The 15,531-nt window shown below is 33.4% G+C and overlaps 1 protein-coding gene across 6 annotated transcripts in view; it reads left to right on the forward strand.

Annotated features, from left to right (window-relative positions):
- The window catches only part of PCDH17 (protocadherin 17), an 87,933-nt gene that overhangs the window by 23,050 nt on the left and 49,352 nt on the right, over positions 1 to 15,531 (forward strand). For 5 of the 6 annotated variants that reach the window (XM_068182275.1, XM_068182280.1, XM_068182277.1 and 2 more), the window contains exons 3-4: positions 6,055 to 6,113; positions 6,274 to 6,446. In XM_068182275.1, the coding sequence (XP_068038376.1) occupies positions 6,055 to 6,113; positions 6,274 to 6,446 (232 nt within the window). The remainder of the gene's footprint in view (positions 1 to 6,054; positions 6,114 to 6,273; positions 6,447 to 15,531) is intronic. The other variant, XM_068182279.1, reaches the window with a different exon arrangement.

Below are 15,531 nucleotides of genomic sequence, written 5' to 3' on the forward strand. Positions count from 1 at the left end.
TTTTGAAGAATGCTATATATGTCAGAAATACATAAACACACTGTAGGACTTTTAACACCAAAATACACATCTTGCAGCAAGTGTGAAACTTCCCAAATATGTACAAGTCATATAAATTATATATCAAAAGCATTTTCAAAAGAGTAAGAGTGGAGAGCACATAGTAGGATAATATTTTTTAAAATAGCCTATATAATTTGGTTCTTGAAAAAGGTAGAATAACCTATGAGAGGTTCATGGCCAGTTTTTGGTTTTGTTGTTTGTTTTTGCTATTGGGATAGTGAATTTTCTTAATGAAGTAAATCTTGTGGAGGCAAAAAATACTATTTCAGGCTAAGTATACACACTCACTGGCAGTCTTATACTGAGAAGTCTTTGTGAAAAATTGTACTGTGTTGAACCCACACTGTTCCTAACAAAATGAAGACAATTGTCTACTCTTTCAAAACTCAGTTTGGCAGAATACAATTCTTTTGCCTCAAGAAGAGTTTGCCATTATATAAGATCTTTGTTTCATGGGGGAAGGGTGAATACTTGGAATTCAGCTTTTCAAGAAAAGGCATAGAAGATGCTTGAATTAGATATTAAGTGGCAAACTGATAAAGGTGAGAGATGTTTAATTTAATTTTTGCATTTAATGTTTAATTAAAAAGAAGTTAGAATCAGCAAAGACATTTTGCTTTATTATAGTTCCAGGTATGAACACCTACATAAAATGGAGCTGCATTAAATAATTTCAGAAAATGTGATACTTCTTGTAATTCTGAGAAAAAAATATGAATATTCTACTCGCCTAATATTCATAAATCTGATTAATGTCTAATTCTTTTTTTCGTATTTTAGAGTACATCTTTCCCTTATATGACAATTATTTCTAGGCATAATTTGTCAAGAATACTTAAATATTGAATTTCTCTCTCTGTCTTTGTCTCTTTCTTTCTCACTTCCTCTTTTTCTTTGTAGGTGTTGATATTTTTTTATTAGACAAAACAATTGAATTGCAAACTCTTTTTTTTTTAAGTTTCTCTTTATTCAAACAGTATGAAATACATCAAATATTGCTAGAAAACTTAAAAACTGTGACAAAAAATGTTTTTATTAAAAAGTAAAGAGAAAGACAAAAACAGTGAGGAACCTCTAATTTTTAAGAAACAGTCTGCTTTTTGCAGCAATTCTTGAAAGCAGGTGAATTGTGAAGTTGTCTACTCTTCTCTTACTTAGCAATAGCAGAATTTTTAAAACCTGATTGATTAATGCAGTACTGTAATTCTAAACATGAATTAAAAAAAAAATAGTGTGCGCAGACCAACAGTAGTACTTCTTTGTATTTATAAAAAGAGCATATTTCAACAGAAGTAAACACATATACCTTGTGAATATGAATTTATTAAAAGATAAAAAAGGGATAAGAGATTAATATAGCCCATTGCTAAAAATATTCTCTATAATTCATTGTATAATGCTTGGCCCAGGCTTGTTCAAGCTGTTTCCAGTGATGAGGTTTTTACTGCTTTTTTTCTTATGAGTTTATTTAAGGTTAATGGATCCTATGAAGAATTTGTTTCTCATACCCTGTTCTTGGCTATAACTTTTCATTTTCCTTTCTCTAAATTAAACTTTTGGAAACCATAGCCATTCCAGAATTAATTACTAGAAACTTAACAGTTGACTTTCAAACTTTTGAATGGTTTTGTTTCTGAGTCTATAAAATTTAGTATTCCAAATGCACTGTGTGTGACCTCTACTTGGCAACAATTTTAGTTTTTCTAGGTCCTGGTGTGGTCATACTATACAAGTCCTGACAGGTGCAATAAACCGAATAGTTTTGTAGACAGTTGATGCACTTAGAAAGATATTCTATGTGTTGTTCATGGAAACACTGGCCAGTTAATGATTTTCAAAATCCCATCATTGGACCTTAACAATTATACTGTTGCTTTTGAAATTCCATACTGGTAAATCCAACTGGCTCAGATTGCCTAAGGAAGTTGTGGGTGCCCCATCCCTGGAGGTGTTCAGCACCAAGTTGGATGGGTCTTTGAGCAGCCTGAACTGGTGGAAGGTATCCATACTCATGATGGGGAGAGAATGTGTAGAACTAGATTAAATTTAAGGTTTCTTTCAACTTAAACTGTTCTATGATTCCATGAAAAATATATTTTGCACAGGTTTAATTTGCCTCTTCTCTTATTTTCCTTCAATTGACTGAAGTAAAAGGTAACAAAATCAAACTGTATGATATTTTCTGAAAGGAAGTAACCCTTTCTTTTTAAATTTTTGTAGCTTTGAAAGGTTCCTATGCATCCTGACCTCTTCTTAAATGGCTTTTTTAAATGAGCTTCCACTTCTGCAAAAGCTGTATCAAATGCTTGAACAGAAATCAGATATTTTTCTGCAACATTACACTAATGACAGTGTTCCTAAAATTTCATATTTGATCCAGAGTTACATATTAGAAGAGATAGGTAGACAAAAGTATTTGTAAAGGTCTGTTATAACAACTGTCAAAAAAGAATATCTGTTGAATGGTTTAACAGCATACTCTCACTGGAAATTAGCTGTATCCACTAGTCTGTGAAAATGAGCCGTAAAGCCAGGGCCACTTCTCTAAGGTGGCTTTGGACAGTTAGGTTGATATCACAGACTTTAGTTTTCTGGTGGTGGTGGACATTCCTGCTTTTGTTTTAATTTTAGATAACATTTGTCCTGCTACTGGAGAACCTGTGCTGTGGTAGCTGCTGGTGCCCTAATTGATACTCCAGTCCTCAGTCTTGAATCACAGAGATAAAAAAATTCACATTTCTTTACAGTTAAACTCTGGTGACTTTTAGAGACAAATTGTTCCTGGAGATTGTTTTGGTGGGAGGATGAAAACAAGGGTGGAGTGTGTTTTTTTTTTTGTTCTTCAGGAGGTTAATGATGATGGCATTTGAATAATTTTTGCTTATTTATCAGAAGACTGCAATTCCAGGCAATTCTCTTCAGACCTGATGCATCTTACTTAGCTTTAGCTACTGCACTGGACATCTTGCTGGTTGTCAAGATTCCCCTATATCAATAATGCTCCCCAGGAGTATTATGTACCTATTACTAGGTGACCAAATGGGATGTTTTGTATTTCTCAAAGGCACATTGAGGGATCTTGGCTGATTAGCTAGAGTAGCTGACTAGATTTTAGGTGGTTTTCTGCTGGTGAACTACAACCTACCTTAAAACTGGAAGTCCATAGTTTTGGTGATTTTGTTGTCCTAGAAAGGGCTGTATATCCAGAGAAGAACAAGAGGTTTTTTAGATTTTTTAAAGTAGCATTTTTTTCTTTGAGTTACAGCTATGCAATGTAAAGAAGTATGATTAATGCATGAGCTGGAATGTGTAATATCACGTCTATAAATGTTAAAGTGTAAAAATTTTAAGTATATGACCTCTCACTTCAACTAGGATAAAAAAAAATTTTTTTTAGACAGTCATGTCTCTCTCTTATCCATTGTGAAGTAAATGTTTACATTTCTAAGATTCCTCCAAACTGCCAAACCTTAAAATTAATTTTTTTTTTATTTATCACAATTTTAATAGAGATTTTCATAGATTAAATAAGTCCTCCCTTTGCTGCCTGTATCTCAGAGGGCTGTTCCATCTCAACACAAGCATCATACCTTCATAATTCATAGAAGAAGGACTAATGCTTTTAGTGTAGAAAGAACAGTATTCAACTCTGAGCTCTGTGTCTGTATATGAACACCAAGTACATACATTTGGCATTTTGTAATAATGAACTTCCTGTACCATGGCACCAAATTCATTGTATTGAGGCAAAATACAGTATGAAGGTAATTTATCAAATTATAATCTAGTTAAAGGTCTTTAATGATAACCATGAATGTAGGATTTCTCAGCAGCTAAGATGCAGCCAAATCTTCTATTTTAATATCTGTGTATTGGCTCATCCAAGATGTGTGAAATGCTTTTTTGCTATGAAAAAGCAGAGACAAAAAGTATGACCGTTTCTTACAGTGGTCCAGTTTAAAGTTAAGTTCTTAGAATCATTAAAAAGGAGTATTTATAATTATTTTCAGGACAAAAGTCTGACTTTTAATGGCAGAGAATTAATGAAAAAAGCAGTTTATAGCAGGCATTTTGACTGCTAATGTCATGAAAAATGGAAATGTTGATTCTGGTAGCAGCTGTGTTTAGGAGGAGACAGATGTCTTACATAAGTAAAAGCATAAGGTCAGTTTTCCTGGATATCTTTATTTGAGATATTAGACATAGAAAAGAGACATGAGTCCTACAGTTGTAAAGGTTTATTCAGGTTGATAAGTACTAGGTTCTGTAAGTGCCATAATGATTGTATATGAGTGTATATATATATATCTCTTATTGCTGCACAAAAAAGCAGCTCTCACTACCTTAAAATTTGTGAGAAGAAAAGAAACAGTAGAATTATAGCTGCTTCCAAAATATGATGTGCTGCATTGAGAGATATACATAAAAATGCTAAAATATGCTTCCTTTTTTTGTTGTTTCCAATATTTGTTTTTCTAACTTGATACATACTAAATGTGAAGATGAACTTTTATTCTAATAGCATATTTTAAAGCTGGGATGGATGTAAACATAGTATGTGTTATAATCTTATTTTTTGAACAAAAGGTTTTAGAAACTAGAAGAAAGTGTGGCGTACATTGTCATACATGCTGAATAGAAGATGGTTCTATATTTTTCATCCCTTCTCTAAAACAAAAAATAAATCCATGGTATACAAGCACATCTATTTCACAAGTCCCTTGGGAGTAACAGGTGTCTGCCCAATTTCTGTTGCAAACAGCAGTGATTAAATTTTGGATAAAACTTTTTGCCTCTTTTCCAAGCTCAAATACTCCAACCATACAAGAAGTAGCAAATATTTCTAATTACCTCCTTCTGATAAAACCAAAACAAAAATAAAAAAATGGGGTGGGGAGTGGCAGGGAAATCCAGATATCTAAGTCACCTGTGTAAGCACTTGCTGTGTGACATTAAACCACAGGCCCTCAGCTCCATTAATTGTGTGCTGCCCGTGTTACGGATACTGATCCGCTGGATGCTGCTGCGACAGCCGGAGCTGCTGCGGAGCAGAGTGGTGTGATGTGAAGTGATGTAGAAAACAGTAGAAGCTCTGTCGCTAGGTCAGCTGCAAGAAGAAGTGACGTGCATGAATGTACAGTATGTGGAGTTTTCTGAATGATGCCGTCTCTCTTTCTCCCAAAGAACTTCAGCTAATGATACAAGGGGAATTCAGTTCCCTTTGGCAGAACTCCATGTTGGTCTGGATCCTTTTAATACTTGTGCTTCTACAGTTACTTGGCTCATGCTGCTAAAAATATACGTGACAGACTTTATGAAAGTATCTTCTTTTAAAAACTACTTGTCAACAATATTGATCATTCAATATTCTCATTTGTGTGTTTGTTTCTCATTATTCTGACATAGATATTAATACTGATGAAAATTAAAGAGAGAAAATCCAAATATTTTCATACTTGTGTTTTTCCAGTAGCATCTGAGAAAACCCACAGCTAATCAGCCATAAATTTTCTTGATTTTGTATTTTTTTCAATTCAAGTGTAATATAGCAGCACACAAAACTATATTACAGCAGTAAGAGCTTCAGAATCCCAGTAGATTATGTAATTATGATTAAAAATTAGTATTATGGAATAATTTGCTTTTTTAATATGCAAGAGTAATTTTTTCTCTCATTTTCAATAAACATCAGTCTTAATATCTATCTAATGAAAAAACATAAACAGTGTCATCTGTCAGGTTACTAACAGAGAATGTCACTTATTGGAGCTTCATTGTTTACTTTAGCAGGTAATTTGTGGACCGGAATCATTTAATTGTTCTGAGCACATAATTACATGCCAGCATTTTCCAATTTAATTAAAATGTACAAATCTGAAGATTAAGAGAATTTTTGAATTATTAATCATTTCTCCTCTAGGAAATCTTGTTGCTCTGCAGGAGATTTGTCCAGTGTACAACTATACGTATTTTTTTCCTTCTCTTTCACAGACAGACAATTTTCCCGCAGAGCCCAATTACATGGGCAGCAGGCAGCAGTTTGTTCAAAGGTAAGGCCTATTAAATAACTTTCTTGGCTTCCCCATTTGCATTCTTGTCAAAATTACTTTGCCAGAGAGTACAATTCAACTTAGAACAAGTAAATACAACACTCTCTCTCTCTCTCTTTTTTTTTTCTTTTTTTTTTTTTTTTTTCAATATGTACTTCAGTAGCTCCACGTTCAAGGATCCAGAAAGAGCCAGCTTGAGGGACAGCGGGCATGGGGACAGTGATCAGGCTGACAGTGACCAAGACACTAACAAAGGCTCCTGCTGTGACATGTCTGTTAGGGAGGCACTCAAGATGAAAACTACTTCAACTAAAAGCCAGCCACTTGAACAAGGTGAGTGAAGCCTACAATGCCTACAAAAGCGTAAACTTTAGAATGTCATTATCAGCCTATTAGTATTGCAGTTGCGGTTTATCAGGAAGTAATAGTCCACTGATAATATTATCAGAGAAAAGAGTAAATCTTGTCACTAGCCCAGAGCAAAGAACACAGTATCTTTCAGAATGAACATGAAATAAAACCACAAGTGGCCAAAGCAGATTAAAAAAAAAATTAATACTTTTGAAAATGATTAGAATATACTCTATCTCCACTGGCATTGCCTGTGATATATTATATACAATCCTTCTGTCAAAGCCTGATTTGGAAATTCAAACTAGACATGACTGCAACAGATAAAAGAACACCAGTCATTTCTATTCCTCATGTAGTTTGGAGAAGAGGAAAAGAAAATGCTTCGCATAAAAGACAAGAGTAAAAATGAATCAGAAGATGTTTTCATTTAATGGATTCATTTTCCTGTTTGTAATGTTGATTTCACAATTAAGAGTACTGTGAGAAGTGTTAAATACTAATATAATCTTATTTTCAGTATACTTTCATTCACATCCTGTGATGGTAGCAAAGATTAAGACTATCTGTGAAACAGCAAAATTACTTAGATCAGGACAATGACAATGTTGTCTACCAACATTCATTCTGACAAACAAACAAATTTATTTCTTCAAACTGTGTCCAATTATTTTTTTCCAAATGTATTTTATCTAATTAGGAGGTCTTTTATTTCAAAAGATACACTTCAATGTTTTTCGAGAATCAGACAGACAAAGCAGTCCAGCATTCTTTGCCTTTATGTTTTGCTTCTACACTGTAAGCAATAAAGAAGTGCATCATTGAATGATTTTTAAATGGTTTGTATGTTTTCCATTATTTTACTTTGTTGTGGGGAGGGTGTTTCAGTGTTAAAGACAGTTAGGAAATTATTAAATCAGTCAGCCTTCATAAGAAGTTATATTTCTAATTAAGCAGAAATATATGACAAGTTTTTATTAATAGTTGATTAATTGGGCCTGGATTTTTCACCTCTTAGCTTATTCTGATCTATAGTACAGTCGTCAGGAAATATATGTTCAACTTCATTTTTCTGATTATGTTGAGATTGCAGTATAATTTTTGCAGTGCAAAATATTTAGAATGCTGCAGTATAATTTATTCTGTATACATTTGAAAGTTGACCTCATATGTGACCTTATTTTCCTAGTAATAAATGCTGGAGAGATTATTTCTTTCTGAACTTTTGCCACAGCAACTCTCTGCTTATAATTGGACATTGATCTGTATAAAGATGCAGTGCAGGATTTTTTTTTAAAAAGCTATCTGAGCGTATGTCTTATTCTCTCAGTTTTGTGTGACACAAAGACAAAAATTCTGGATTTCCATCTATCAAGTATAACCATTAAAAAGCTTTAAAATTTTTAAAGCTTCACTAGGAAACTATCTAGTACTCAGATTAAAAATGTGTAGTCTTTTGGAAAAGGACTGTATGGCCAGTGTTTATAATACTGCAGTTTTTCCAGCAGCATCAAAGCCAATTCTGGTCAAAATATATACAATCTAGTAAGCAAATTAAGCCAACTCCCATTCCCATTGCTTAATTTCATTATCGTGCAAAGAGTTATGTGCAGGTTTATGTTTGTCATTATACCTAGTTGAGCTATCCTATTTATCAAGGACATTTATTCCAATCACTCAGATGAATTCCTCATGTTCTTATGAAACATATATTGAATTGTGGACGTTAAGTATTGTCAGCCACTGATCTACAGCAGTGGCTGTTTATGTGAATTTTTTAACTGAGGAAAATAAAATAATAAGGATAGAGAGACAAACTGTTTTTTTCTTTTTTTTTTAAATTTTTTTCTTCCTCCCAAATATAATTACAAATAGTAATTATATAAATTTGTTTGCTTGAATGAACTCTTCTGTCTCTAGTGTGCTATAATAAAATCATTGTTATATTATGAAAACTGAACCTGCACCAAGCACCTTATGGGATTTCAGGTCATTGCAGTAACAAATGTGGTGCTATGTGGTATTCCCAATGAAATCAATGATTACTTGTCATTGAGCTTAGTATGATTAGAGTTCTTAGCCCAATGTAATATTTCTCTTTTGAAAGAAGATAAATAAAATTGTTTTTTCTAGTCATAAGCCAAGTTGAAGGAGGGTATGAAATATGATATATGTGATTAGGATAGAAAAAGAATTGAATTTTTCTTTAGAGAAAAATTGTTTGCTGGGAAAAGGAGATGGAAAGCTTGCTAGAAACAATTGTCTCCAGCAATGCCTGAAGCAATATCAGAAGCTGCAGTTCTGTCACCATTCTGGGTTGTATGCAGGGATGGGAATTCACTGTTTTGTAGCCAAGTTCTAGGATTGATTATTGTCTTTTAAAGATATTTAAAATACTTTAGCTTCTGCTATTAGAAAACCACTAATAATTAAATCTTATGAAATTATTGAAAAATTATCTGGGTTAAGTGTGAAGTAAGGATCTTGACATGAGAATCCTAATTTAAAAATGAGTTAAGTTTAAGTTCGACATATTCTTCACATAATTCCAAGCACTATTGTCATGCCTCCAGTTCTGCCAATGACAGTAACAAGAATTCTAGTTGTACCAGTGTTTTGACTACAGTTTTGAGCAACTCTAGTCCAGATGGTTGAAAATTAAAAGGCTATACTGAGATTAAAAAAAGTGTGTTTAGTAGCACTACAGCAATTGTGCTTCTCTCAGTAACAGAGAAGTAAGAAATTTTACAAAAAAAATTTAAAGAAAAAATCTTGTGACTTCAGCATGAGATGAGAAACAATCAAGTTTACTTTATGATTTTCATTTAATTAAGTTTATGATTTTCATTTTATGAGTTCCATTTAATTAATGAAAACAGTGAATGATAGAGCCTGTCAGTTTACTATTGAAATAGTTGATTTCAAGGTAAATATATCCAGATAGCAAGTTTTGTCTGGTAGTGATTTTAAACATTTTCACAAATGAGAAAGACAATGCAAATTAGATAGAATTTATTTCATAATTAATGAAATGCTTATGGAATGCTCTTAATGAAAGGAAAGCAGAAAACCCCCCCAAACTGTAAAAATTATCATGACAGTAAGTCTTGTGTTACAATATGCACATCCCACTTTAGTTATCTCAGCCTTATACTCTCTTCTTGTGATATCCAAGCCACTTTCTGCATAAGAATATCTAGCTGTCTCTTAAACTTACTTATGCTATCTTAATCAGCTGTCTCACTAAACAGCTTGTTCCATATGCCTGCTGCTTCTTTAATAGAGTGCTTTTGGATAAATTTGTTTTGTTTACCTGTCTTTTTTTTCCACTTCCATTGCTGATACTTTAAACCCTATCACTAGTTTGGACAGTTTGAGATCATCCTAATTAGAAGTCTTACAAGAATTATTACTTTTGGACACATCTGCCAATTGCCTGTTTATTTCACTTGAAGTTGTAGCATGTAGCATTCACATTTTGCATTTAAATAACAGAGTAATTGTTTTGTTTGGTATGGTTTAAGAATAAGAGCAATAATCTACATTTCTTTTAAAAGTATTCAAAGTAGAAAATTGTATCATAACCCATAAAACATAAACAATAATATCAACAAGGGAGTAGTAAACCAGCAAGATGTTAATTTTATACTTTTCTTAGTGAATCCTGCATATGTTTATCTTATAATCAGTAAAAAATACATAATTATGGACTTTTTTGTAGTTACTCATAACTTATTGTCTTTGTTAGATTTTCCCAGGAATCTTTAGTTTCTTTTCCTTTTGTTCTCTTTTTTTTCTGTCTGTTTTCTTAATTTATTGTAAATCTACACTTTCATGTCTTTGTCAAAAAAACTTCAAGGGATTAAATATCTGCAAATTCAGTAGCTTTGTTGAGTTTTTTGCTTAATCACCGTGTGTTACATCTTTCTTTCAACACAGTTTCTTGCCATTCAAGCCTGTATCCCATAGAAGAGCCATTTCTACATATGCTGTTACCTCATTAACAATACTGAGGATCCTGACAATAAAGAAAAAACAGAGGCAACTGCTTGGAGGAAGGGTTAAATAAAGCTCTTCAGCATACTTGTCAGAGTCTCTTCTAGGAACAAGGCTGCCCATCAGGCTTCTCTGTAAAACAGCACCATTTTAGTCTAGGGTATTGTTACTAGTATAAAAGAAATTTAATGTATCTACATGAAAAAGTGATACTAAGTGTAATTTGAAAATATAATAGCTCTTTCTTCATCACAAGAAAAATATATTTGCATCACAACTGATGTAGTTCTGCACGTAAGTCTTAGGAATTAAAATTATATCAGTTCTAGAAACTCTAGGAACACTGTTAATTACCCTTTGTGTTTGCCACTGAACATGCTCACATAACAAGTCTGTAGTAACTTGTTCATTTTTAGTCTCCATTTCTAAACAAGACTGATCCTAGAAATCAAGTATCCTGCATTATCCATCTGCAGCAGAGCAGAAATTACAAAAAAAAAAAATTACCACAATTTTGCTGGACTATCTATTAATTTTCTTGGCATAATCTTGCTAGACCCTGTTGGATAATTAAAATCCATTCTGTTTAAGTGAGTTAGAATCAGTCTAGACTGATAAGTGCAGAAAGTTCATCAATCACATTTCTGCTGTCTGACATCATCACCAATGCTTTCCATGCCATTGGGGATGATGAGTTCTTTTATGAATACACCAGCTTAATGAGATAATAGGAAAAGAAGATTGTGGAGAAATATTTCTTTTCAAAAATTGCAGAACTGGTGATGGCCTTTTCTGAGAAACTGATGGAGGCTGGGAGTCTCCAGGAACTGACAGAACATTTGAAATCTTTTGTTCAACAATGCTTCCTCCCATAGTTTTTCTCATCTGCACAGAACATCTATCACATTCTTTCTCTCTGTGCTCAGAATAGCTGTCAGACTGCTCTTCTTGCTCTGACACCACTTAATAGGCTTTATGTCCAGCACTATCATCCTTTCTAACTTGCTTACTTTTAACATAGTCAGGTAAGATGCTAACTTGCTGTTTACTTGCACACAGTATCCATTTTCCAATTTCATCTGATGAATTGTTTCCCAAGAAAGCTATAAAAGCAACTTAATTGTATTGAGGGTCTCTTTTCTGTTTTTGGTGTGTCTCAGTAGTAGAATCTGTTTCTACAACTTTAAATTCTGGAAATTGCTAGGTGAAGCCCACACAAAATGAGATATTGAGGCTTGCGTTTTCTGCTTCTGTTTATTCTTTTCTATATATTTTCTTATCTTTTATTTTGGTTCTGTGTTTTATGCAAGCACAAGTATGATCCTAGATGAGGACTTGCATAGGTAAAAGAAAACTTATCTACTCTGTAACTGTTTCTGATTGACCAAATTAGTTATCAACAAGCTGGAGATATTTGATTTGGGCCTTATTCTAATAATGAGACTTTAAGATTAAAAATGTAGGTAGAAGTGCAGAGCTTTAGGAAGAATAATATCATTCTTTGATATCTACTCTGGGATGTATAGCAAGTTCAATATCATGCTGGAGCCATTGACATTACTTCTTTTTTTCTACTGTGAGTACTTGGTTCAGTGAAACAGTACCTCTAAATATATGAGAAGTTTTTTTAGAGAATCAGACAGACAAAGCACTCCAGTGTTCTCTGCCTTTATGTTTTGCTTCTACACAATTTTTTTTTATGAGATCAGCAATTACCAGCATTATTATTGGTCAAACACTACATATAAATCCTTGTGAATGGTGATATTGAAACTTTGTTTGGGATTAAACTTTTAAATTTATATATTTCACTTTTAGTCAGAAGAAACTAATAAAAGTTTCAAATGTTCTGAAGTGTCTTGATCTCAAACATTTTAAGATGATCTAGGCAATACTTTTGCAAGATCTTGTTACCTGGACTTAGCTAGACTGTGCAAATGTTCAACAGTTCCCTTTTTTTGAGAGATTGGAATTATATTCTGCCTTCTAACCAAAGTTAATGAAGTACAGAGAAAAATACAGGTCAGTTGCCTTTGCTGTACAGATGATTGTCAGCTTTTCTCATGCTAATACCTAGTAATCTATGACATATATTTTGCTGTATAATGTCTACAGCAAATTTTGTGATGGATTCAGACAAAACAAAGAGAAAACTCTCATATCTGCCAACTTTTCTTCACTCAGAATATTATGTTGAATATCTCTCATGGTTTAGGTTCTATTTTTAGACAATCTCCTAGTCTACCCATCAATTTAGGTTCATCTTTTAGATTTCAGCTATTTTTATACCAAGTCGAGATTTGTGATTGAAGCTGTGTGACTGCTTCAAAGCAGAATCCAGTTTGTTTGGTGCTTCCTCATTACAGGCAGGAGGGCTCCCAGGCACAGCTTCACCATAGTGTGCTCTTCTCAGAAGTACACAAGCAGCTTTGGTTCTCAAGCAATGCAATCCAGGAAAGGAAGGAGAAGTGTGAGGAAGCAAATGCTTGTCCTAAAAGAACAGAAAAGTCAGAAAAGGAAGTGAAGTGGCATCCTAATGGAGAAGGGATAGAGTCACTTAATGCCTCATGAATTCTCTGCCTCTATTTTGTTGATACAAAATAGGAGTGGTGCGAACGTTCTAGCAGCTGAAGTGACAGTGAATACAGTTTACATAAGATTGTCTAGGTTATTATTGCTGCCTGTAATTGCCCATTATCCTGCATTTCAATCGGTGCTTGTTCTGCCAAAGTGGGGTTTTAATCAGGTGCATGTTTCATCACCTGGCAGATTATTGCCATCATATATCTGGTAGCTGTGAAATTTTGTGAACAGCATACCCCACAATTAATGCATTTAGCCAAAGATTAGGGGGAAAATTACCATACCTGACATTCAAAACATACAGAAAGAGCTTTCTCCATCAGTACACATAAACATGTAACTGTGACAGAGAGGGATTACAGCCATTCAGCACAACTTCATCTATGCACCATTTGGTGTGTTATGCTACATTTTTAGGTAATTTCATTTCTCCTCCACATTATTTCTACTTATTTTATAATTAAAAAATACTTCAGTGGTTGAAAATTATATGTATTTTTTGACCTGTGTTGTTTTCATTGGACACTTCACTATTGAATCAATTTAGATATGACCTTACTAACATCTGAAAAGTTCATGACTGCACCAATAAAAGTATTCATACATTTCAGAAGAGTTTTCTTTGATGAGCTTATTTGCAAATTAATTCATACCATGCACTTCAAGATCACAAGTCTATTACCATAAGTCTCGTATCTGATATTCTAATATTTGGGTGCTGTAGCTGTTGGTGCTCATCTCTTTCTGCTTTACTTTAGAGGCAACAAAGCAGAATATCCCTCCCCTGTCACTAGAGGAAATCTCATTACATCCTTTCTGTACTTTCTGTTTTGACACTGCCTTTCCTGGGGCTGAGCACAGTTATTGTACTGCAGTTTGTTCTTGAAAGGCTTAGAATCCATAAGTTATCTTTTCACTTTATTCCCACCAGAAGAGCAAGAGAAGGATTTGCAGTTCTCAGTAAGATGAGGTCCTTCTATGTCAAATTCATTATCTTCAGCTAACATTTCTTCTTTTCAGATTATTTTTTATAAATTGAAAGAAAAGTGGGGGCATAGAAAGATCAACAACTTTTGAAAAAAGGAAATCAGAAAATAGAGAGTTTTCATAGTATCAGGCTTTATGCACTTCCCTGGGTGATAAATGGATGTTCACTACTTGTGCTTACTTTTGTTAATGAATATTTTAGGGCATATATTAATATATTGGAGAAATACTTTATATCAAGGAAACTATCTTAACAGGACTAGAGAGTCTATTCCTGACTCTGTGTCTGAAAACATCCTTGAACGGTGTGCTTAAAGGTTTCTGATAATTAAACTTACACAGAATTAGAGTTAAAAATAAAAACATACATATGAAGGTATATGTGTTTATTCAGTTATATAGAGAAGGCTAAATAAATACATCTTCTCTCTTCCTCATTTTAAATCATCATTTTATGATTTATGTATCTCCTCTTATTAAGTCAGCAGAAAATACTGATATGATAAACAGCAGTAGTGGACAAGATTTAACAAAAACCCATTACATATTGCAGCCACATTCTTTTCACCAAAAAACAGCAATGTTCTGCAGACGGAGTTCCCATAAAGATGGCATATATTATTAGATTACATATATTAATTGGAAATCTGTATTATTGTATTTATCAATAGTTCTATGTCCAGCTGGGGAAGAGAAAAGAGAAGTGTCTTAAATAAGAGACAGGAGTTAATTATTCCATTTATCAATGCTTTAGCTGGAATACTACTAATTCTATTTTGTTCTTCTGGAACAAAGAGTGTCTCCTAATGTCTATGTACTCTAATACAGACTGTCCTTTTCATGGCCCTTTTTCTGTTTACATACTACTTTTCTCCTATGCTGTGGTTTCCAGAGAGGGAAATGTGGTTTAATTTAATTTGGGCCAGAGTTGCAGTATCTGTAATTAGGGATACATCCGCAGTATGCAGTTTGTGGGCATATTTAAGAGATAGATCTGGAAGAATTCAAAATCAAAAAAGCGGTACAATAACAGCAGAAAATATAGGTTTGTGAAGCATCATCTTTAGGTGAAGTTTGAAAGAAGTTTTTAGAATCCCTGTCTCTTTAAATGAACAAGGACTGGAGTGAAGCATAATAAAGGTCTTTGCATTTATAAACTTGTTATAAATAAGATGGTGCTTGCTTTTTATTTTCTTTTTGTTTAATTTTCTGGGAGAAGTATTTAAGTTATATTTGAGAGAGAACTTTACTATAAAGATGTGTTGGGATTGAAGCAAGCTACCCCTGTAAGTTAAAGAATACCTTTTCCTGGAGATTTTTAAAAAAGGTTAAATACACATTTGTCAGTGATAATCTACTTTTATTTTAAACTGTCCAGGGCCAGAGGATCCACTCTAGTCCTACTTTTTATGGTGACAAAATTAAATATGGGGATGTGTTTCACTGTCTAATCCAGAGTAAAATATACTGGAAGAGAATATTTGCTCTGATCTGTTCCTCA

This window comes from Anomalospiza imberbis, chromosome 2 (genome assembly GCF_031753505.1).
Source record: "Anomalospiza imberbis isolate Cuckoo-Finch-1a 21T00152 chromosome 2, ASM3175350v1, whole genome shotgun sequence".
Lineage (NCBI taxonomy): Eukaryota > Metazoa > Chordata > Aves > Passeriformes > Viduidae > Anomalospiza > Anomalospiza imberbis.